The 24,575-nt window shown below is 47.5% G+C and overlaps 2 protein-coding genes across 4 annotated transcripts in view; one reads left to right on the top strand and one right to left on the bottom strand.

Annotated features, from left to right (window-relative positions):
- Positions 1-346: 346 nt before the first annotated feature.
- Positions 347-21,840, bottom strand: TSPAN17 (tetraspanin 17). 3 transcript variants are annotated; one of them, XM_033140423.1, is made up of 8 exons: positions 21,693-21,840; positions 11,195-11,245; positions 7,639-7,785; positions 5,956-6,126; positions 4,678-4,803; positions 3,343-3,390; positions 2,470-2,621; positions 347-1,927 (listed from the first exon to the last, which is right to left on the bottom strand). In XM_033140423.1, exons 1-7 carry the CDS (start codon positions 21,777-21,779, stop codon positions 2,502-2,504), a joined length of 750 nt encoding a protein of 249 aa, XP_032996314.1. In that variant the 5' UTR covers positions 21,780-21,840; the 3' UTR covers positions 347-1,927; positions 2,470-2,501. The 3 variants fall into 3 exon arrangements, with proteins under 3 accessions (XP_032996314.1, XP_032996312.1, XP_032996313.1); XM_033140421.1 differs by having other exon boundaries at positions 2,470-2,586; XM_033140422.1 differs by having other exon boundaries at positions 2,470-2,586; positions 21,744-21,840.
- Positions 21,841-23,101: 1,261 nt separating this feature from the next.
- Positions 23,102-24,575, top strand: part of SNCB (synuclein beta) — a 38,799-nt gene continuing 37,325 nt past the window's right edge. Inside the window, exon 1 of the mRNA XM_033140419.1 lies at positions 23,102-23,123. The gene's annotated coding sequence lies outside the window, so the exon portion shown is untranslated. The remainder of the gene's footprint in view (positions 23,124-24,575) is intronic.

Below are 24,575 nucleotides of genomic sequence, written 5' to 3'. Positions count from 1 at the left end.
GGAAACCTTGCCAAGAGCACGGTAAGAGTAAAAAGGGCATAACAGTCAATGTAGACCAGAGTTTCCCAAACTTGGGTCTCGGGCTGTTTTGGAACTACAACTCCCATCATCCCTAGCTAGCAGGAATCAATGGTCAAGGATGATGGGAACTGTAGTACAAAAACAGCCAGAGACCCAAGTTTGGGAAACACTGATGTAGACTGTATTGAGCTAGATGGACCAAAGGTCTGGTTCAGTATAAGGCAGCTTTGTATGCTCCTAAAAACAGCAAAGAAACCACTGCTTAAACACAAAGACCATCCTGTTTTTTTTTTGGGGGGGGGTTAGAGTAAAAAGAGCAAAACAATCATTTGGTAGGGGTTGCTTTATTATTGGGTACAGCAAAATCCCAGACGGTCGGATCAGTCCTGTTAGCAGCAGAGTCCAGGGGGATTTGGGAAGAATGCCAACCAAAAGAGAGCGAGAAAATGACAACAAATCCGAGCGCAGAACAAAATGCACCTTCCCGACCATGTGCCCTCTCAGAAGTGCCACCATCCAGCCCTGGAAAAATCACTGGGGGTGGGGGGTGGGGCAGGGGTCCTGCAGGACTTGTGGGGTGGACAGAGCATGAGGCGCAGGCAAGGCCAAAACTTTGTTCAGCTTAGCCAGGAGCGCTCCCTGTGGGTCCCACAGACAAATACGTGAAAGGAAATGGAATTGCATACAAAGGTTTGCATATTTCTCACACAAGTGAATCCAGCTACGCCTGGAGATAATGAAACATGTAGTTTCTCTCTCTCTCTCTGATACACAAGGGAGTCTGACTCTTTGTGCCAGAGCAGGTGTTAGCCATGTTCCAGTGTTTTATACCCAACACAGCTTTTCTACAGATTGGCTCTCCCTCTCTTGGGTGAAGCAGCTGAACCCATGTCCAGCTTTGCCTGTGTGTGCATAGCTGTCGAAACGGGGCTCTGAAGACCCTTTGGAAAACAAAGCAGGGAGGGCTGAGTTGTAATGGGAAAGGGGATGCAGCAGCGGGTCTTGTCCTATGCTTAATACTTTGGGCTGGATTCTGATCCTAAGAAAGAGAGAGGGCAGAGACCAACAGTGTGACCCACATAAGCCAGCAGACATATTGGTTTGCAAGGGGGGGGGAGCAGGGTACATAACCTCGTGTCCTCCTAATCCAATCCCCCAACAGAGAGGAGACCTGAGCAGATGGAGAGAGAGGGGGGAGCACAGAAAATTCAAGTACAGCAGGGATGAGGATCTCATGGCATGCCTGCTTTTGCTGGGCTACAACTCCCATCATCCCTTGCCCACCACCTAGGGCCGATGGGAGCTGGAGTCCAACAATGTCAGATGAGCCACAGACTTCCCCTCCTAGAAGTAGAGACTTAAGGGAGGGTACAAATGTCAGGGCTGCACCAGGCAGCAGAAACAAGACGGTGGTTCCAACCAGCTTCCCATCGAGAAGCCGCACAGGCTGTGCCTCATCCGCCTGGGGTTCCTGTGGCACCTACTCAGCCCCAGAGCTCCCTGTGTCATTTGGCCTTCAGAGTCTCTGGCCTGCAGGTGCAAGAGGCTCCACAAATATTGCAGTGAGGGTAGCAGTGGAAGGAGTCCTGTCCAGAAAGTCCTATAATAAATACTATTTACATTGGCCACCTGCAGCTCATACACCATGTGCGCCCCAACCAGGAAGAGGATGATATGGAAGGGCACCGGGGAGCCATTAATACTGGTAGCACTGTCTACCCACACAAAAACAGCTGGTTAATGGCACAGCGGCATCCTGTGGCCGTGGCTAGGATTGCGGCTTCAGTCCTGTGGAGGGCGCTGCGGGCCTGGGGAAGGCGGCACAGGCCTTGCTCTGGTGTCACCAGTTGGCTTTCACGGCATTGATGTCGCTCACGAGGTTCTGTGCCATGCAGATACCAAAGATCTGAAATACAAGGTTGAGGGTGATGCACGTTAAAGAGAATGAGAAGCACTTGCGTACATGCACACAAGCACTTTACAAAGCTGGGGCCATCAGGAAGGATATTGATTCCATCTTTTCACAGCTCTCAACTCAGTATTATATTACTGCCACTGACAGGGGTGAGGGGGAAGTCTTGGCCAGTTTTGCCTTTGCAGTACAATGGCAAATGGAACGAGAGGCACGTGCAGAGGAGAGAAAAGGCAGTTTGAGGTGGAGTGAGTGCAGGATCCCCATTGCAGACGTTTGCCTTCCAACGTGTGGAAGACGAAGGGGCTGGCAATGGGGATGCGACAGAGGAGGCGGGGCTAACAAGTGCATGCCTGCCTGCCCTGCCCCCTCGCACAATAGAGAACATGTGAGTTTAAGTATCTGAACAAGGCTTGGATGGGCTTGGGTTTGGGATGCCTTTTTTGCGGCTTATTGGTTTACAATATGGAGTTCAGAGGCACTTTATCCTGCAAAAACAACCACCACCTCAGCTGTAGCAGCAGCAGCTTATATACCTGGAGCAGCGCAACGCCCACAAAAGTCCCAGCTACCACAATGAGATTGTCCTGAAGCCATTTCTCAAACTGGCCAGCACATCCTTTGGTATAGATGAAGCTCTGCTGCTCCAGCTCCTGCAGAGAAGGCAAAGGCAAGCAGGTGAGCAGCTCTGGAAGTAGGGATGCATAGAACCATCTTCTGCCCAGAGGCGAGGGAACCACTTCAGCAAAAATGCTACAATCCTCTGTGCCCAGCGGGGAAAATAATATTTGCTCTGTGGCCACTAGTCCCAGCCCACCAAAACCTAGCCACTTGGTCTCACTTCTACAATCCCTGATTTAGAACATGCACAGGCCCACTCCTTGCTTTATTATTTCTGCCGTTAACCCAGAATGCTAACTTAAAAAAATAATAATATTTTATTAATTTTGTAAGATTATAAAGAGAATAATATACTACATTTATACAGAAGATAAAAAGGAGATAAAAGAAAAAAGAAAAAAGAACAATAGGTTCTTCTTACATACATAACTTACATCACATTATTGGGTGACTTCCCTCGGCCCCCCCCCCCTGAATTTCATATCCTTAATAATCTCTAGCAGTTTCTATAGACTAACATCTTAACCCTTATACTTCTAAAACATAGAATTAACCTATTTCAAAAGAATATAGCAAAAACCTATAGCTACCTCCTAAGACGACACTAAGTATTATAATACTTATTCAAATAAGTTTTAAATTTCTTCCAATCTTCCTCAACCGTCTCTTCTCCAGAATGCTAACTTGTTCCTTTGCCAGTTGTGCCTGGTCCCATGATGTGCCTTCTAGGAAGCACATCTGCCTGGCTCCTCCCACCCAGAGCCCAGACATACCAACCCAACTCTCACCAGTTTAAGGCGGACATCATAGCCACACTGCGTGTTGAGAACATCCTCCTGCGGAAACAACAGACCCAAAGCTAATCAAACCATACTGGGAAGCTCTCTAACCACTTTCCCGAGAAAGGTCTCACTACTTTGCCCCCTAAATCTCTCCAACACTTGGCTTTACATGACACACCTTCCCAAATACCTCGGCTGCAGCCCTTGGTTCCACCATCTACCCTGCAACCCAACCCAATATAGCTCATGAAACAGAAAGTTGTGCCTGTCCAATCATAAATATTTTGGTCTAGACTTGGAGCATTGTATTTTTAACCTGGCCTCCTATGTACATGTAGGGACGTTCAGTGGTTGCTCATGAGTAAAGCGCCAGACGCAGAACTTCTAAAAACTAAGTTCTTTATTGTGCACAGGGAATTAGGGACTCATTGTCTACCTTATTTCTAGCAGGAACAAAAACGGTAACAGAGAAAATCGTTTGACTCTCTGAGAACGAGGTCACTATTTGAACGACCTTTTAACCTGGGGGTTTCATATGATTTATCAGTATATGCATATATTTGTGTACTTGAATGGTCTTTCTCCAGTATTTTTATCTGTTTTATCTGTATTTTTAGTCGCAATGGCCTGTTGGCTACGTGAATAAAGTTTGCTTCGATTTGATTGTGCACAGCTATGTACAGTGGAGCAAAAGATCAAACGTCCATCTCATCCCTCCGCAGAGTCCAGGAATGAGCTCTTCCTGTTCTTTGTCCAGCAAAAGAGGCGCAGGATTCTGAACCCCCCACCTCCCCCTTCCACGTCCTTCCTGTCTGCGCCCTCGGAGCGTGGGAACCTGACCCCGTTCCCCGCTTTCCCCTCGGTGCTGAGGCTCCGCGATCCTCTCAGAGCCCCTGCACCGCCTTCCTGCCTCTGATTCCCCCTCCCCACTGGAGGAATGGTCGCTTCCGGTTGAGGAGGGGAAGAGGAACTGGTAAACAGCTTCGGGGGTTCTCTATATTCCAAACGCCCCTGCAACTCTACCACCCGCGGGGAGGGGGGGTTTCCTGACAGTACACTAGGTGCAAATGTTCTTGGACTCCAGCTCCCATCAGCCCCAGCCAACATGGCCAAAAGTGGGGGCTGACGGGAGTCCAACAACATCTCGAAGGTCACAGGTTCCTCATCTCTGCCATTAGGCAATGATTCATACACTTGAGCAATTGCTCTATTAATGTCTCAGCTTAAGCATGCCCTCCATGGGTCTGGAGCGGATCAGCAGCACAGAATTCACCCTATCCTGTAGCCCCTTGTTCCTGAGGTTTAAGGCCTATTCACCCCCCTCTCCTTTTAGCTCCTTACCGCAGGGTCCTTGACACAGCAGGAGAAGGGCACTCCGCAGCGCTCCCTGCTGGGGTTGGAGTCAGTGCAGTTGAAATAAATGTTGAGGTTCCAGTCATTAGGGCCATGAGCCCCACAGCAAGACCACTGTACAGGGAGACAATTTTAACCAGTGTTAAGTGTCCAGCAACCAATTACACACAGAAACACCAATGCTGCCTTCCTCAAATGGGTGCCCACCATATGTTTTGGACTACAGCTACAGCCATTCTTGACTACTTGGCCATGCTGACTGGGGTCAATGGGAGTTGGAGTCCATCAACATCTAGAGAGCATCAGATTGGGTAAGGAACAAAAATGGACAAAAGGGACAGGTGTGGTCACAAGGAAGGACCTGTTGCAGGCAAGATATTACACAGCAGGAGTGGGGAAATGGATCTTCTGACCTATGGGCTGAATCCTTATCTTCTGCATCCCAGCAGCCCAAATTTGAAAGGTGGGTAGGACTGTCCACCTGCCAATCACCTGATATCCCAATGGTGTCGTGTGACCTGCTTTTGCCTATGTTTACGATCAGCTGATCGGCAGGGCTTGCACAGGTCTGTGCACAGCACTTTATAAGCACAAACAAAGCATTGTGCGCAGGGCTTTGCAGTGCCTGTAAACCTCCTTGGGCCTAGCTGCATCTTTACATGCTCTGTACATGAGGACAGGTGTAGGGGCACATAGGCTTGGCTTGGGCAAAATAGTGTAGCAGGCCAAATTGGGAGACCTGGCTGATCTAATTATGCCCACGGGCAGGAGGTTTCCAACCCCGGCTATATAGGATGAGGCCTTTCACGGAAGACAGCACAGAGTCCCTGTAACTTTCAGATACAGGCTACAGGAAGCATTTCTGCAACCCTGCAGCTTCATCAGCTGCCACCAGATGGCAAAGTCAGCTCTGGTGTGAGCTTGGTAACCATGACCACTCTAATCCCACTGGGAGCAGGAGATGCTTTTACATCTCCTATTAATCTGGAAACACCATGAGTTGCTCACTCGCTTGCCATAGGTATATATGGAACACTGTCTTCACATCACAGATCTCCTTCCCCCCCCTATGTTTCTTCCATCTCTTTTCTGACTGCAGAAAATCCAACTTTTGGGAGAAAGAACAGGCCAACTAGTATCTCCACAGGTGGCCAGGATGGCTTCCCAAACATTCATGTGCACAAGCAGGGCATTTCCACACCACGGCGCCTCACACTCCACCAGCCCTAGAACAAACAGATCGCTCAGGGCGATCGTACAACTCACATATTCCTGAGCAAAGTCTATGAGGTTCTGCAGGTCGATGTCATCGCGGTAGGCCTTGACGTTATTGTTGATGAAGAAATTGAGCTGATCTTTGATCCAGTCCTTGAAGATGAAGGCCAGGACACCAGCCGTCAGCTCCAGGAAAAAAATGAGCCCCAGGAACACAGAGAACTGAGGGCAAAGCAGAGACAGGCCAGAGAGTAAGGCTGGGGAATCCTGGGGATGTCCAGGCAGCACATGGCTGCAGGATAAGGTTCGCCCTCACACTTATCAGATAGTCACACGCCACAGGGGAAGTATGCTGCCCTGAGAACTTGTTTGTTAAGGCAGATTATAAATACAGAAGAGTAAGAAAGACAGTAAGTGTCTCTTAAATCACACTAAGATATCAAAAACCTAAGAATGCTATGCTAATACTGTGCTGAGTACTAGTGCTGCCCACGTCTTCTGAAGTAGAAAGAAATCAAGGTGTTATTACAATATTTTCCCCAACGGAAGCTAACAGAGGTTAAAATGCAGCAGCAGCACTAAGAACAGAATGCATGTATTCCAGTTTCAATCCCAACCGTACTTCTCAGTCTAACCTCCGTAGCCCACCCAAAAAATGTTGGCTCCCTGCTCAGCCCTTCCATTCCAAGCAGTAGATCCAGTGTTCCTTCCCCAGCTTGCCCTGATCTTCCTTGTACTGTCTAGGGCAGTGGTGGCGAACCTTTCAGAGACTGAGTGCCCAAACTGCAAACCAAAACCGACTTACGGTACTTATCGCTGGCTGGCTCGCTCTCGGGCTGCTGCGATGGAGAGGACAGAGCAGCCCTGAGGCCAGGTGAGCGGCGGCGGCCAGGAGGAGAGGAAGAGCCCCCACCCCAGCCAGCCAGCCCAACGGCCACGGCTGCCTGTTTGCCTGCTCCCCGCCTGCGATCCTGGCGTGGTCTTCCCCATCTTCCTCCCTCCATCCGGCAACATCACTGTGGCAAAGGGGTGAGGCTGGGTTGGGCCAGGCGTGCAGGGAGGCGGCGGGCACAAGTGCCCTCCTAGCCCAGGCAGGTCAGGCCCATGGGAGGTGAGGGGCCTGTGGAAGATTGGAGATGGGGGGAGCAGGAGGGAATGGGTTGAGGCCTGGCTTGGAGGGGGGAGCTGGGAACCACCACGCAGCACAGAAAAAAGTGCAAGAAAAAAATCACGAGGGTCAAATAATAATGAACGCTGTTACGCCCAATCAGAAACAGCCACTGCTGCAGCCAATTGGAAAACAGACCAATTGCTGAACACAATCACAGGCTAACAGCAAAAAAAAAAAAAAGTTTGGGGTTTAAGGAGTGGATGCACACAGTAGCGTGGGGAAGAGCGGCAGCACAAATGGAAAAAAACAACAGTGCGGATGGGCCGGTGGCGTGTGTGCCAGCAGTGAGGCCTCCGCGTGCCATAGGTTCGCAACCGCTAGTTTAGGGAAACCCCTGATTGAAGTTGGTCGTCCTTGTGCAGCAATGCCTGTACTCAGCCTCCCTCCAGGCTCCAGCATTAGTTCCTAAGGCCCAAGGAGGCTGAGACAGAAAGGACCCCACTCCTAGGTATTGCTGCACTGCATTTTGCCAAGCTGAGATCTGAGCAAGAGGCGCCCAGCTCACGTTATTCAGCTGCCACTACCCGGAATGGGAAAGCAGGAAGGAAGACCCAAAGACTTACAAATTTGAGCAGGAAAGTGTTTTCCCTCAAGGCTCCAATGCAGCCAGCAAACCCCAGGACGAACATCACCCCTCCGACCACAAGGAAGAGCCAGACAGGGTCAAAGCCACCCAGGTCTGTGATGGACGACAGGTTGGAAAGCACACCCTGAGGGGAGAAGGGATGGATGACTCCCAAGTTCACAGCACTGATGTGTAACACTTTTAATGCTACGATCATGTAAATCACAACAGTTATTACAGCAGATGACTCACTGGTTAAATACTAGCAGTAATAACCGTAACAGAGTGAAGGTCAAACTACCTGTTATGTTATTGAGGCTTTAAAAGAATACGAGCTGTGTGCAGTAAACTGCCCCTTTGGGGTCAAACAGTAGGGGTTGGGGGGGGGGGGGAGAGACTAATCTCAGGAAGGAACTGGCTGCTTTTTCTTCAAAGCGGAAGTGGCTGATTTAAGCCCACTTTTGTGAATCATGTAACACAGCCTTCCCCAATGCAGTGAGTTCAGGATATTTTCAGACTCCAGCTCCCAGCACCCCCAGCCATCACTGTTGCAGAGGGCACCAGGTTGGGAAAGGCAGGTGTGGTACCTGCTCTGAAGAGCTAAATACTCTTTGAGAAGATGGAGGAGTAGGTACTGTAGCAGAAAGGAGAACATCCCTTGTCTTGCCATGTTCCAAGAGCAGAGCAGGGGAAGAGAGGAGTCTGTTTCTCAAGGGAGTGTATCAGCATGGATACACACACAATAGGAGTTTTATTGCAATTTATAGTAATATTAGTGCTAATGCACCAACACTGCTACTCCTGTGGCTTATATGGAAGCTACTGTGCAGGCCAGGAACAGCAACAGGGTTAGGGTATGTGGCAATGACTCACCAAGACAGCATTAAAACGATTAGACAGATTCATGGAGGATAAGTGTAGTGTTGGATATTAGTTATTATAGACAAATGAAGCCTCCATGGACAGCAGCAGCATACCTCTGAACAGCAGGTGCTAAGGACAACAGCTGAAGGCTGGGGAGCTCCCAGAAGCACCTGGCTGGCCACTGCTGGAAGGAAATAGGATGCTACTGGGCTAGATGGACCTTTGGGTTTGATGCATAATAATAATAATAATAATAATAATAATAATAATAATAATAATAATATATTATTTATACCCCGCCCATCTGGCCGGGTCTCCCCAACCACTCTGGGCGGCCTCCAACAAATACCAAAATACAATACAGAGTCACAAATTAAAAACTTCCCTAAACAGGGCTGCCTTCAGGTATTTTCTAAATGACAGGTAGTTGTTTATCTCTCTAACTCCTGATGGGAGGGCGAAGAATTATTACATTCTCACGTCCATTATTTAGATTCAGAGGAGCTGGCATGAGTCCCTGCTTAAATGTAACAACAAACCATGGCTTACTAATTATGTCTAAACTAGGCTCAAAGGGTGCTGCGTGATTCCAACCTCTTGATGCTTTTGCTCTAACCCCACCCTAAATCTTTGGGATACAGGAGAAGCAGTTCAAGGGGCTGATGTGGCCAATTTGGGTGGCAGAAGTAAAAAAATGGGATTGAAGAGGACACAGTAGTACAGGGCAGTAAACCCTCCTCTTCAGCTGCTCTGCCTAGATCAGCCAAGTAGGGATGCTGTGTGCCTCTCGGTCTCCCACATGTGAGTGTGCATGTGAAAGTGTGTGTGTGTGAGAGAGAGTGGCCAACCCTGTTCTGGTCACCTCCACCACTGGATTGGCCAAGGGTAAATGTGGCCATTGAACCAAAAGAAAAAAAGGTCAGCCACCACTGGGATACAGAATCTGCTACCCACAACCCTTTCCCAGCACTGCAAGGAACAGGAGCATCCTTCTTTGAGCATTAGGACCTGAAATTCACAAGTCACAGGACTCAATATTTCTTCTTTATAGATAGGACACCACTCATTCTGTTTAGGATGATTTACTGGGGTTAGAAGGGGAAGAAGACGAGGCTGTCTGTATAAATGTGCAGTGACTCTAGGGAGAGGAAGGGATTTGCTGCAAATCCCAGGGGAGTTATCCTGCTGAGCCAAGTACAATAAAAGTGATGTTTCGGACTGGGAGCTCTGGTGTACGTGGCTAAAACAGCTTGTAAAACAAGGGATCAGGGTTCAGAATGGAAGTAGGCATTACTGCCGTGCACCCTAAATCGATCACCTTCACAAAGGACTAGTAAACACATGCGAGCACACCCCTTGATTTTCCAACAGTGGGCAGCCTGAGCCGACTCAACTGAAAAGCGCTGTATTTGAGGTGGTGTCATGTCATATGAAAGGCCCGTCTGTGGTCATAAACTCTGACAGACAGCTCATTTCAAACATGCAACCTGTCACTTGGTATTGAAGTCCTCAGTTTGCACACAGGCCTGCTGCATACCTGATAAGGACTTGGAACTTGGAAATTCAAATTGATGTATAAGCTGGCACCACAAATATACTGGGCAGGATTCAACTAACAAGTCTCATTAGTGGAAGCCAGCACAAGGGCTCCTTCTAGTGCTTTGGGCCTTGCCCCCTACCCCCCAAAAATGGTTCAAGGGGATGTAGAGAGACCCTGCAGAATGATTGCCATAGCTCTATGGTGAATTCCTCCCACTGGGTGGTATTCAACTAAGTTTTACTCAGTCAACCTCCTGAAATTTATAGGCTCAACTTAGTCATGTTCATTAATTTCAGTGGGCCTACTCTTAGTAAAACGTAGCTGAATACCACCCACTTTACCTGGAAAGCAGGAACACTTATTTCAAAAGGATTCAAGCCCCATGTTAGGCGAAAGATTCCTGGACTGTAGGGGGTTGAACTAGATGATCCTAGAAATACCTCCCAACTCTATAGTTCTATGATTCTATGAAACTTACATCCAGAAGTATGTTTTAAGATCATTGCACAAGCCTGTATTTTCATTCCAACACTGAGTCCTTAGTAAACTGAAATAGAGGATCTGGGCCTGGATCCAACTAGCCTGGCATGCTAGCAGAAGTCAGAGCAAGGGCTTACAAGAGTGCAATGGGGTTTCTCCCCCCCCACACACACACACCTTCATCTCCCCCAAATCCACTCTGGAGGGTCAGGGTCCCCAGAACACTGCATGGCAGAGAGGGGAGATAATTTCACCCAGCAAGCAGAAATGCTTGTGCTGACAGAAGCATCAGAGAAGCTGCAATGTTGAACCCCTTCCTTGGTGTTTGTAACGAACGTTGCTCACTGGCAAACTGGAGTATCCTTGCCTGCTGGAAGAAAATGATTGGTTACCTCAGCTCACTTGTCAAGAGCTGGCAGCACAGCTATGTGCCACAAAGCGCTCAGAGGCAGAGGCCTGTCAATCACTTGTACTTTTCACCTAGCCAGAGGGGATAAGCTACTTACTTGGTGAACCTGGGTTAGTTTACAGGCATGTTCGTTTCAGGAACCTAACACCACGGCTAGGAGAACTAGAGCCATCTATAATCCTGAACGCCAGTGAGAACATTAAAAAGCACCAGCCAGAAAATTCATCATTTACTATGGTCCAAGGCAGCAGCCACACTTACCTTTTCTGCCCAGGCCCACAGACCAATGGCCAGGAAGGCAGCCCCCAGCAACTGAAAAAGAGGAAAGAGCAGAGTGTTATGGAGAACACAGCAAGGAGGAGGAGCACAACTTACCCACATTACAGGAATCGTTGCACCAAATTTGTTGCATTGTTAGCATCCATCTGTCTCGAGAGACAATGGAGTGCACCTCTGGGGGTGAAGCCAAACCACTGGAGAATTATAGTGCCTGCTGTGGATGCAGAGACCAGTAACTCGCAACGGCCGCTTCCTGCTGCGTTAGCAGCTCTGAAGTGGCCTCCCCTGGGCAGTGGATATGGATTTCCTGGGCTGCCCAGATGACAAGACCCCCCTCTTGGCCTTGCTGATACGGTCCAAAGAAAAGCAGAGCAATACGTTTGGTACCAGCTTGGCTGCAGGAGATGCCGCAAAGAGGTGTACAAGGAGCCATCCAACCACTTTAGGGACCCCAATCCGGATTTGTGTAGGGTTTACTCCTTAGCCTTTTCTTCTCCTAAAGATGTTGCACAAGGCAATAAGTCTACCAGGATCCACTTCACCATTTGCCTCCCATGGAAAACACACAGCAATCTCTCATGCGCTGCACAAACTGCTGAGAAATAACACAAAGAAGTATCCATCTTCTATCGTCTTCCACGCGGCTTGAAGCTTTTAGAGTCAGTTAAGACCTGACAAGGTATGTTCAAGTTCCCCTAGATGCAGGGGATCAGTGAGGACCAGGCTAGGTGAAGATGTTGCCAAGGAACTGCACTCTATCCCACCAACGGGACCTCCAGTCTCTCCAGCACCTACTCCCCAATGAACGCCCACTTCTAAGCACTGCAGCCACCTGCAACTCATTAGCAATGCATGGCATTTCCCAGGCATGGCAGCATGGTTGAGACTGAGGGAAGAATTCAGAGTTGTGCTCTTCTAATTGCTCCATCAGCGCAAGCATCTCAGCTTGCCCGACAGAATGATCCCCCCTCTCCTCCTGCTTTGTGCTGTTCTGGTGGTTCTCCAGAGCCAATGGGGGTGGGGTGGAAGTGCAAGGGGGAAGTCCCGTTGCACTAGCAGGACTCTGTTGTGCTGGCTCCTGCTGGTGCATGAACTTAACTAAATCCATCCCTAGGAGTGACAGTGCATTTCAGTGGACTTTGGTTAGAAGACCAGCAGGACCAAAACAGTGTGTATCCTCTTCTGATTTGGGTCCCAGAACCTAGCAATCAGATAGGCCTATATTCTGCCGGGGGGGGGGGATTTTGAAAGTGGAAACATTTCATATTCCCTCTCTCACACACACTCAGCATTTTTATTTCCATTGCATAATTGACAACACAACCCTATGCATCTTTATTCTAAAGTAGGCCTCACTTTGTCCAGAGGGATTTACTCTCTGATGGGTTTTTAGGACAGCAGCTTGATTTGTGGTTTTGGATAAGGAAACAGGTTTCATTTCAGCTCACTGCCACATCTTGAGACAGGGGAAGGGTGAGTCAGGCACAAAGGGGAAGAGGTATGGAGGTCATGACTAGCAGACTGGAACTTTGAGTGAGAGAAGCTTCAACTCAAAACATGCTTCGTTTTTGTTTTGTTTTTTAATGTTCCTTTTCACAAAATGACTTTTTGATTTTCCAAACTTCAGAATGTAACAGAGGAAAACAGGGGCGCCACATGCTTCCCTGAATATTTCTGAAATGCAACTTCCAAACATGGAGGCCAGGACATACATACAGTTTTACAAATCTATACTGCGGTCACTGTTATATCCTTGGATCCGGATGCACTGGCAGAGGAAGAGGAGTGGGGGGGGAGTGCACTGCCCCCGGCAGCACAATCCCAGTGGGGTGCCATCGCGGCTGCCCCCCCCCCACAGGGCACCACACCCCCCAGGCAGCGTGCCACGCCCCTGTGGGCAGCACACCACACCAAGACGCTCACCATGCTCCTGCAGGCGGTGCACCGCGCCCCCGGGATGCGCGCCAGCCCCGCCCCTACCTGCTCTCTGCCCCCCCCCCGGTGCCGGAGCATGAAGCTCCGCTACCGTCCAGATGTCTGGTGAATATATTACAGCATTAGGTACCCATTCTGAACATGCAGCAAGAAAGCAAATGCTGTACCTATTAAGTAGGAGCAATCGGAGGGCACAGAATTCACACAATTAAGAACAGGCCTGCTGGATGAGACGAAAGGCCATCTGTCCATCATCTTTGTCCTCACATTCGCCAATCTAATTCGGGAATCTCATAAGCAGGACATAAAGGCAACAGCCCTCTTCCCACTACTGTGCTCCAGCAAATGGTATTTAGAGGCCTACTGCCTCTGACACAGGGGGCAGAATACAGCCCTTGTGGCTAGTAGCCATTGATAGCCTTCTCCTCCATGAATTTGTTATGGAGCAGCAGCTACTTCCTGTGTGCCTCAATCAAAGGCATGGAGCTGTTTAGATCCCCAGACGACCAGCTCCCCAGCTAAGAGGAGGCTCACTCTGAATGAGACATCTAGGCCAGAGATGGGGAACCTCAGGGCTCGGGATTGAATGCGGCCTTCTAGGTCTCTCTAGCTGGCTTTCCCCACCCCTCAGCCCACACCCCTCACTGGGCCTACTTCACACCTTGAGAGTTTTTACCTGGCTGGAATGTGTCTCTGAACTCTGATAAATCCTCTTGCTTGTCCGGATGGAGGATAGAGATGGGGCATGTGAATGCCTGTATAAACTAGTCTAGCCAAATAAAGGTAAAATGTACACGAGTTGCTCTGCCTATGTTTGCTTCTGGGACCTGCCACTGATGCTTTGTGCATGAGAGGCTGAGAAGGGTTTCCCACCCCTGATCTAGAATATCTCCCAGCCCTGCACCCTTGGAGCCAACACCTAAACAAGACTCTTAATTAAGAGGATCAACTTCTCTTTCTGAGAGAGATCTTACAAAGCCAACTTTACACCACTGCAGGATAGAACACACTGAACTGCCACACTTTTCCAGTCCCACTGACACTAACAGGCCACCCCACCCTCCGATATGGGTCCTGGCTTGTCACTCTTGGAAAACAGAAGACTGGAGACACAGCGTCTGGAGCAATTCAAAGCCTGGCACAGTGCAGACAATGGCTGCTCTGTTCCCGTGGTAGGAGTTGGAACGTTCCTGAAACAGCAGCAGCATTGATCAGAGCTCTCCCCTTGCCCACAGATAAGGCCCTGCCCCTTTCCGAGGGCAATTGCTGCATGCTTACCCCACTGTCCGTGGGGAGCTGCATGTAGGTGCCACAAAGGAAATTTATGTGATGGGACACAAGGGGCTCAGGAGTTCCGGGGATGCTCCAACATGGAGGTGATGATATGCAAAAGAAGCAACATCAGTACTGTAGTCAGAGTGCTGTTTAACTTTGTGCCAATTCAGACATAAAGATTCTGGCTTAATAAAACAAGATGTATTAAGCCAAGAACAAGCATCATGCCTGAGCCCGCCAACCCTGCATGAGGACTTCACCTTTTTATCATGGTTTGTTTAAACTGCAGTTTCCTGTTGCATGTGAACAGGGAAACTGTGGTTTAATCGCAACAGCTAGGATCATATCCTGTGGCTCAATGTTTAAATCTTAAACAAATCAGGATAGGATAACTGTAGTCTATGAACTAAAGGAGGAGGAAGCAAAGCACTCATTCCTGGCTTAATAAATTATGGTTCATTAAGCTGTGATCATTACATATGAACCAGCCCTCTGCCTAAAGCCAGCCTCACATCTGGCCTGCCACAGTCTCTCAATGATTTTGCATGCCTCAAACAAAGACAAGCAGAGTTTGGGCAAAGCTAGGGCTATTCAGATCCATCTCGGCTAAGGCCCAATTTCTGACACATTTTTGGCACAGTAAAAGCATTACAAAGTGACTTTCGGAAATCAAGTCACTGTTTGCCCTGGTTTGGTAATGCTAATTGTCACTACTTGGGGACTCATGCAAATACATTATTGACTACACCAAAGCACTGTACCTTGGTTGTCAAACGCCTTGGAACGCAGACATTTTGGCTCCCGAACGCCGCAAACCTGGAAGTAAGTGTTCCAGTTTGCGAATGTTTTTTGGAAGCCGAATGTCCGTTTCAGCTGTCGGCATTGTTTCTGGGGCCAATCAGCCAATCGGAAGCCGCGCCTTGGTTTGCGAACGTTTTAGAAGTCGAATGGAGTTCTGGAATGGATTATGTTGGTAACAACCAAGGTACGGCTGTAATGATGACTTTAGCTTGTTAAAAAAATAGCATCCTGGCCTGTAGTCACGAGGCCTTCCAGGGTGCTGCTTATGGTTCCCCCTACAATCCTGTACAACCTTATCCCTCAATGTCAACCTGGACACTTCAATCTTGCTATTTCTACCACCTTCTGACCTAACATGATGGATGCTATAGCTTAAAGATCTCCAAAGATTGATGCCAGCAACAAATCCTGTTCAGGAGATCAATTTGCCACCCACTAGGACTAGGTAATAATACAATGAAGTATGGCTTTTTTCATCACCATTACATGAGCAAGGGAGGGCAACTCCATCAAGTCCTGCCCTCAATGCAGATTTCAGCTGCCATTGAGTTCCAACAGCTGAACTTGGTTGAACTGTGTGTTACCTGCTTAGCTGCCAGATTTGATGGGTGGTGGGGAAGGAATAGATTTTTTTCCAGAGAGCAGTTGCTCTCTTAGACAGCTAAAATCTACACAAACAGAACTAAATAACTGTGTTATAAAGAACAATAACCTAACACCCACCAACCCCACTCACACAGGAAACCAAAGATCACCACAGCCAACCACAAATGAACAATCACACCCTACACCAACCCCGACCTCTCTCACCGCCAAAGGAGCACAAGCAAACAACAGAGAACCTACACAAACAACACTGACACCAAACCCTACTCATATTAAATAAAATAAAAACATGGTCATGCCACCCCACATATCTCCCCATCCCACCCACCTCTCTCCCCCTTTTCTTCCTAATGTCTCAACAACAAAAACTGATTTGTAAAATTGTTATATGGAAAAATACGAGAGAGGCATTGCACTACCTTTGTAAATCAAGAAAATCTTTAATAAAAATCGTTTTTTTTAAAAAATAAGAACAATAACTTTAAGAACTGGTGCCCAAGGCCTCCTCCCTCCCCTCCCCATCCCTTTTTCTTTGTGTGTTTTGCCTTTTAGATTAAAAGTCTGAGGCAAGCAAATGTCTTACCCCAGTTTTTTGTAAGCCACTTGGGGAGCCTCTTTGGCTAAAGAGGGGAGCAAAAATGTTTCAAATAAACTAGGACTCTGAAAGGATAAGCATCCATCTTTAGTTACCTTTATCTCTCAATTTCCATCAGGAAAGCTAATGCAGACAAAAAGGTCTGAGGAAATACAATTTCCCCAAATCCTGCATTAACTGATGTATGAAGTGAATCTGATTCTCCCATGCCAACCTTCTCTATTGAACCATTTTTGCTGATGCAATACTCATACCCAGGTGATCCTCTTTGTGTCTCATTTATGGTGATTTCCCCTCCCTCTCTGGTTTTTTTTTAATGCTTTTTCTTCTGGAGAGGAGAAGAAGAAAAAGGGGTGGGAGACAGATCAAACAAGGTACTGTGATAGACAAGTAAACCCTTCCCAAAGAAAAATATCAAAGTTCTGGAAGCAACACAAATCAAACTTGCATAATACACAGGTGGGAGGTCCTGTCATGCCAATAAAACCTCTCAGTCCCAACCCACACACTCGCTGCTTACACACACCCCACAAATCACGGAATATCCTAATGCAAAATTAGCACTTCAATTTGGCTCTCTGTTTTGACCCAGCATGAGTACCCCTTGATCTGACTTCATGAAAAGCCAAGAAAAGTTTCCAGGACCAGGGGCTGTTGCATTTGGAGCTTTGCCAGGCATTTCGTTGTTTGGCCCCAAAATGCAGCAGCCAGCACCAGAATTCTAGCAGTGTATAATGGAGATAGTTAAGACACCAGCCTACCTAGAGGAGACACTGATTAGGGTTGTGTACACACAGAAGGTAACGTAAAAGTACTGGTAACTCGCAGGTTATGTGCCTTTAGCATGCGTTCGTTCAGCTGTACGTGCTTGGCAAAAATAAAAAATAAAAAGGGAGCGGGCATCCAGGGAAAAGTACTTTAGCAATCCCACCTGCCACTGAACTCAATTTTGGCTTTACGCACTATTTCTGGAAGTAAGTTGAGAGTGTCCTGTGCTACATTTCCCCCTCTTCAGCTGGTCTCTGTGGGTTTTGGAGGTCATTGTGTACCATGGCCAATACAAGCTACCACACTGTCTCTGGAAAAGAACTGTTTGTATACAACAGGGCTGGCCAACATGATGCCATCCAGATACTTTTAAATTACAACCATCATTACTCCTGGCCATTGGTCATGCTGGCTGGGGCTGATGGAAGTTGCAGTCCAAAACATTTAAAAGCACTCTGTTGGCTAACCTTGTTGTAGACAGGCGGTCATATTCTAGAAACATGGAAATGGTGTGATAGAGCTGGAATTGGCCATGGTACACAATGACCTGCAAAACCCACATGGAAGGGGCCAAGAGCAGAAAAGTCAATTAACTAAAAGAAATTGAATTAACTGAAGTGGCTTCCAAATGGTTACTATTCTGTGAAAGGGATTCAGGTGCATACCAAAACCTTGGGTTTGTGCCATCAAAGTGGATTAAAAGGCTGCTGTCCCTTGCAGAGCAAATCCACCTTTGAATTTTTTTTTAAAAAGGGGACTTTGTGGTTGGCTGGCAGAAAATGCACCGAAACGTAAGGGATGAATGAAGCACAGGAAGACATGTAAACAACCCACAAGCAAATCAAGAGGAATGTTCCTTGTTGTATAACCGCCCCGTAAAAACAAGGTATGATCTAACCTCCGCATAAGCTTTGTGCAAGCAAATCAGGATGAATGCTCAATAAACAAGTAATCTGGAGGACACCTGAAAAGAAAGCATAACTCAGTGGTTGAGTGCCTGCTTTGTAAACAGTAAGTCAATCCATGGCTTCTGCAGGTGAAAGGATCTCAGGTACCAAGGCTGGGAAATATTTCTCTTCACCCTTGAAGAGCCATTGCCAGTCACAATAGATAGTACTGTACTGGGCTAGATGGAACAGCAGCCCAACTCAGTATCTGGCAAACTTACTGGTACAGGTTTGTAAACACACCAGGATTTAAGTAAACTCTGGACAAGCAAAGCACTCACAAAATCCAAGGAAACTTATTTCTAAACAACAGCACCTGTACCTTTGCACAACCCATTTCTGGATCACTCTGTCAGGTTTTCTGCTTTATCAAACTATCAGAGATGACTCACCCTCATCCTTCAACAGGTTGAATCAAGTCCCGGTTGTTGCATGAACCAGATGTTATTATCTGAAGGAATGCTTCCTACCACTTTGCACATAGATCATCCAAGGAGAATCAGTTGTGAATGCCCCCAGCCACCTGAGGTATATCTAGCCACCTACAAGATCTAGATCAGTAATGCAGAATTTGTGGCCATCCAAATGTTACTGGACCACAACTCCCATCATACCTGACCACTGGCTGTGCTTGCTGGGGCTGCTGAGAACTGTAGTTCAGCAACACCTGGAGGCCGAAAGGTTCCCCACCCCTTATCTAGATCTTTCTCTGGTGGTACCCAAGTGTAGAACTCCCTGCCCACAAGAGGTTTATCTGTCATCCTTCCTACTGGTTTTCAGAAAACGTGTCAAGACAATACCATTTTTTCTTCAGATAAGCTTGAAGGAATTTTTAATTTGGAGAACTCTTGGGTTCACTTCTTTCTCCACCCTATGTTCTTGACTTAATGGTTGCTTCTGTGATTTTATTATTTATGTAGGTTTTTGTCTTTAACTGCATCGTGTGGCCTTGCCCAGAGAGTACTATTCCAGACACATTTTTAAAATAAATAAATATTTCACAAACAGCAACATTCACTGTACAGGAAGTGCAGGGGTCCAATGCCCATCAGGGCAGGCAATATGATAAGGGAAGCAACTCTAGCTAATCCCAGCTTCCCTGGAAACTGTAGGCATACTTAATAACACTGTGTTTATTTTCACTCCCAAATGTGACTGGTATAGGTTGGAACAATCACAGCGGGTCAAAACAAGCCACAAGCCAGCTTCAAATGTGACAAAATTCCAACATGGAATGCTGTCTTGTGGGCAAAACAGGAGGCAATGCAACCTATGGGTAGACCAGGGGTCAGCAAACATTTTCAGCAGGGGGCTGGTCCACTGTCCCTCAGACCTTGTGGGGGGCCGGACTATATTTTGAAAAAAACAACAACGAACTAATTCCTATGCCCCCCAAATAACCCAGAGATGCATTTTAAATAAAAGGACATTCTACTCATGTAAAAACACGCTGATTCCCGGACTGTCCGCAGGCCGGATTTAGAGGGTGACTGGGCCAGATCTGGCCCCCGGGCTTTAGTTTGCCTACCCATGGGGTTGACCATCACATGTGAATATGCACATACAGTATGTAGCTCTTCAGTATGATGTACTGTATATGCAATATACACATTCTGGGGATAGTTTCAAAATGTCTCCTACACGGAAGCACTTTCTGTGTAAGAGTTTTGTCACTTTTGAAGCAGACCCAAGTCTCATTACAGATTATAGCTGGAAGCAAAGTTCTTTTGTATTTCCAAAGGAGTAACTTGCTTGTGCCCTGATGTGTATCAGGGATTTGGGATAACTTCCCTGTAAAAACAACAGTCTTGCTGCAAAATGGCTTCCCCTCTGGGCCTATTCAGCCCTGTTACGGACAATTTTACACCAAGCATACATAGGTATTGTCATAATCAGACACACACTACCATAACTAAACCCACAACATTGGCTTATATAGAAAAATGCACTTGTTAGCACAATTTTGTGGTAAATGAGTCAAGAGGGCAAGTCTGGTGTTTAGCATCGCAGGCCACTCCCATCTTTACCACAAAGCCTTCTGGGGGTTATGTCAGTTAATGGCAAAAGCCACAAACAAACAGATGCAGGGAGTCTCAGTGCTGCAACTGGTAAACCACAAGCATATGATACAACCAAACAGGCAGATGGATGCACCTTCCCATAGCACAACTTCCTTTCCCAGGGGGTGGTGAAGCAAGCAAGAACAGCGGAGGCTGAAAACAGTGGAGGCTAAGTTCCCCTTGTCTCAAATGGCCTCGGTATTTACAAGATTTCTCAGAGAACGTTTAGGAAAAGCTTTGGGGCTCTGCTGGACCAGACCAATGGCCTATCAAGTCCAGCATCGTGTTCTTACAGTGGCCGTGCAAATCCTTGCATGAAGCCCATCTGAGCACAACAGCACGCTTCCCCAATTGCGGTTCCGTGTAGTTACTAGTGACAGTCTTATTCTCTATTAACTTGTCTGCTTCCGTTTTAAAGCCATCCATGTTGGCCATCATGACATAAAGAGCCCTTCTTCAGCTGGAAGATGCATTTACCCTCATGGAAGAGAACCAAGGCATCACATGCAAGTTCTTTCCTAGTCAAGCTCACAATGGTGGCACGTGTGACCTGATGGTGCTGGTTGCACTCACATCATCCTATTGCTCCCTGGGAACTGTAGTTTTGTTGGATGGCAGCTTGCAAAGGCAACTACCCTTCCCAACAAACACACCTGAGAACAAGAAAGGGGGGGTTCAGTTGGATGAGGGGTAACCAACCAATGCAAGAAGCCCTCAGTCGGAGTTTCACCAACAGTAAGCAGTTAAAGAACATTGGCGCACGTGCCTTCAAAGCAGCTGACTTTGGGCACCTGGTTTGCTGCACGCTGATCACATATGTGCAGAATTTCTTCTAACCTTCTGAGCCAGAGAATAACTTTTTTTGCGTGGGGGCAAGGGAATGACACTCTATTGGCAATAAATACAGCTGAGCATTACCAGCAGGAAGAATCTGGGAAGAGCACATACTCGGCATACAAAAAGCTCAGGTAGTAAGCGGTAGGGGAAACCACTGCTCTGCCCAAAGTGTATGGGAATATGCTGCCCGTCAGACAATACAGGATTACACGGATCATAGTCTAGCTTCGCACATTCATGTACCAAACCAGGTATAATGACCACCATCCCTAGCTGGAAGCGCCTTCGTCCCAGGGAAAGGGCGCTCCTAAGAAGGAACCTTCCCCACCTCCCACCACCCCCGTACCAAGCTCAGTTTCCTGCAGACTCTCCACTGGAGCACCCTTAAAATGAGAGACGGCTCTCCATTATTTCCGCCGCAAGGAGGGTGAGGGGAGAGGGGGAGCCCCCTCTGCTTCCCGGCAGGCCAGCGACCGCCGAGCCAGGCCCGGACCTTGCAGCCGAATATAAGGGGAGACCCGTCCGTCTCTCCCCCCACCCAACTCCTAGTTCGGCACCCCCGCGGGAAGCGGGCGGCGCAAGCCCCCTCCCCACCGCGCGCCCCCGACGCCTCGAGGCGGGCCGCGTCCTGCGCGCCCGCCCGCTCGCTCACCCACCCAGAAGAGCACATTGGAGGCGAAGAGCAGGTACTTGGTGCAGCAGCTGACCTGGGGACCTTGGAAGTGCTGGGCTTTGCCTGGCATGGCGGGCGCGGGGCCTGGGCGCTGCCCGGCCGGCTCACAGCCCCATGCCGCCCGCCAGCCAGCCAGCCAGCCAGCGGCCCAGCAGCTCCGCCGCCGCCGCTCCGCCCCGTCTAGCCCGCCCCCTAGAGGAAAGGAGAGGACGCTGCGGCTTGCAGAGCCAGGCTCCGGGAGCGGCGGACCGGCTGCTGCTTGTGCGCGCGCATGTAGAACAGACAGAGACAGAGAAAGAGACAGGCAGGCGCGCACGCGCGCACACACACACCCCCTCTGACTTGGAGGGAACACGAACCTAAACTCGCATGACCTGGGGTTTTTTTTCTTTTTAAAATAATAAATATTTAACGTAGCGCAGTATAAGTACTCCACACTTTCCACACACATTACCTCAGTAACAAGGCTGGCCCTGCCCTTGGGCAGGGAGAGGCGGTGGCCCCTCACGCAAGGTGATTTGGGGTGTCATGGAAGGAAGAGCAGGAAATTGTGTGTTATCTAATTTATTGTTGCTGCACCTCTAGTGCCAGGGAGGAGGGAGAGGCGCTTGTGAGATTTCCCTCCTGAGGTAAAATAACTTGGCTGGCCTTAGATACTTAGATGTGTCATTTACTGTAAAAGGAAGCTTGACACTGCTGCAGCACATGAGGTAAGAATACAGGTTTACCCACCCCTGGCTTTAATGTAGCTTTGAATCTACCTGTATGCCAGCTTATTTAGTGTCATATATATGACATCTTCCTCATCCAAGTGGCATTCTGCTCGCTTGGTTCAGTAAACTTCCTTCCCCAACCAGAAAATGCAAAACTAAAATAAAAAATCCACTGTACTATCAACCTCAAATTGGTCCAAACCAAAGTGGCAGGCACAGTATAGCACTGTGTTGTCAGTGGTTGGTATGTTCCTTTTCAGCAGCTCCCCTTTCCACATAACCTATTTCCTTTTCTTCTTTATTTACTTTCTGGTCACAATTGTATTGTTGATAACACATGCATTGTTGCATTGGTAAGCCAATTAGCACAAAAATTGTGTTAAGAATCCTTTGTCTCGGTTCAGTCCACAAGTGATAGATAGCATTGAACAACTTGCTGTATTGTGTTTCAGCAGCTTCATGTTTCATTCTCCCTTTGAAATTTCTTTGCTCCAGGATGGCCACTCTAAGAGTCACTTACAGAGAGTGTCCTGGAATGCTGAAATGTTGGTCCACTATTTATTTATTTTTCAAATGTTGCCATTTGTGATGTTAGATTTCTTCTCATCTGTTCTTTTGCACAGAGACTGACCCGCTTCCCCTCTCTAGAATGCAGAAGAACATTGCTGGCAATGGCAATTATAACATAAGAACAGGAACAGGTAAATAAACCTCTGATTACATTATTAGCTGCTCTAATGGTGTTGCCAGAGTAAACACATCTGGGTCTGCTACAAGAGCTGGTCCCTGTTTTCATATGTCACATGATCTGTTGTTGCTGGCAATTAGCTCTTTTAGATCAAGGGACCAGGATGCCAGCTTGAATAAAATATTGTAGAGGCACAGTTAAGCACCGCCCTGCATAATCGATCACATGGTGCAGTGCATACACACCATTTGAATGTAAATTTCCATCAACTTTGTGGGGGCCTGGTCCTCTCAAATATTTTATTGTGGGGCTGAAGCCCCCACAGCCCCTAGGACTCGGCTCCTCTGCAGGGGACTGTATATAAGCAGTTTTCGAAATTCCCATTGTTCTCAGTGCATTTTGCGACAGGAAATTTCATTAGCGCGAGCAGTTTCTGAGCTCTGGGCACAGTACTGTGCCTAAGATTTCAGATAAAAACTGCAGAATGGAAGGAAATAAGACTTTTTTTCTATCTCCTCACTTCCAGCTACTCTCTTAAGAATGGATAAGAGACCTTCTTAAGATCTAGACCATGTGAAAAATGAACATATTTTAGCTGCAGTTCATTCATTTTCAGCTTTGTATTCTTGTTATTTAAAAAAGTGTGCCTAGACATCTTGTTGTTGCGCCCATAACCTAGGTTTAAGGTGCCATTTAGCTTCTAGCTTTCATATCTTGGTTTCTGTATAAGCAAGTACAGGCTTCCCACCTCAGGACTGTGAGAGGAGAGTGTCATTTTCTAGAATGGGCTGCAGATCATCAATTATACATTTGAGTGGTTTCGGCTAAGAACTGTCAGAGATAAGAACTGGTGTCCTGGCATTTTCTCTTCTGGGTTTTATATTAAGTTATTCCTATGTCTGCCCTTGTTGTTCTGATTTACCTCTTCATTGGGTGGGGATTGTAGTTAGAGGGACACCTGATAAAAAAAAAAGAATATTGTGCATCTGAACAGATGCAATTGTATCATAGGCCTTGACTGTACTGTATATAGTGGATTTTGTGGTATGCTCTGGGTGAAAGCTGAAAGCATGTAGGTATATATAGTGGTCAATATAAGGTGGTGCTTATATGTCCACTAGAAAATTACACTGCAGTGTCCAAAAAGTCAACCTTTTGCATGGACTGATCAAGACTCAGGTTGATGATAAAGTGAAAGCTATTGAAGTTCTGGTGGAATCACTCAGCATTCTCCTGTCTAGATGATAAAATATGTAATCAATCTTAATAAATGTTAGCTGCTTGTTGTATGAAATTCAAACATCCTTACTCTAGTTAGCACTTCTGTTGCAGCGATAGGATTTTTCAAGCATGCAAAAATGCATAATTTTGTAATGGGGGAGCAAAGGCTTTCCCCCGGGACACACAAACATTGCATTTACCAATGTGGCCAGACACTATCTGAAATAGTAATCATTTTAAGTAC

Source organism: Lacerta agilis, chromosome 2 (assembly GCF_009819535.1).
Source record: "Lacerta agilis isolate rLacAgi1 chromosome 2, rLacAgi1.pri, whole genome shotgun sequence".
Lineage (NCBI taxonomy): Eukaryota > Metazoa > Chordata > Lepidosauria > Squamata > Lacertidae > Lacerta > Lacerta agilis.
The sequence above is the reverse complement of the archived record's forward strand: the minus strand, read 5'-3'. Positions and strand labels throughout refer to the sequence as shown.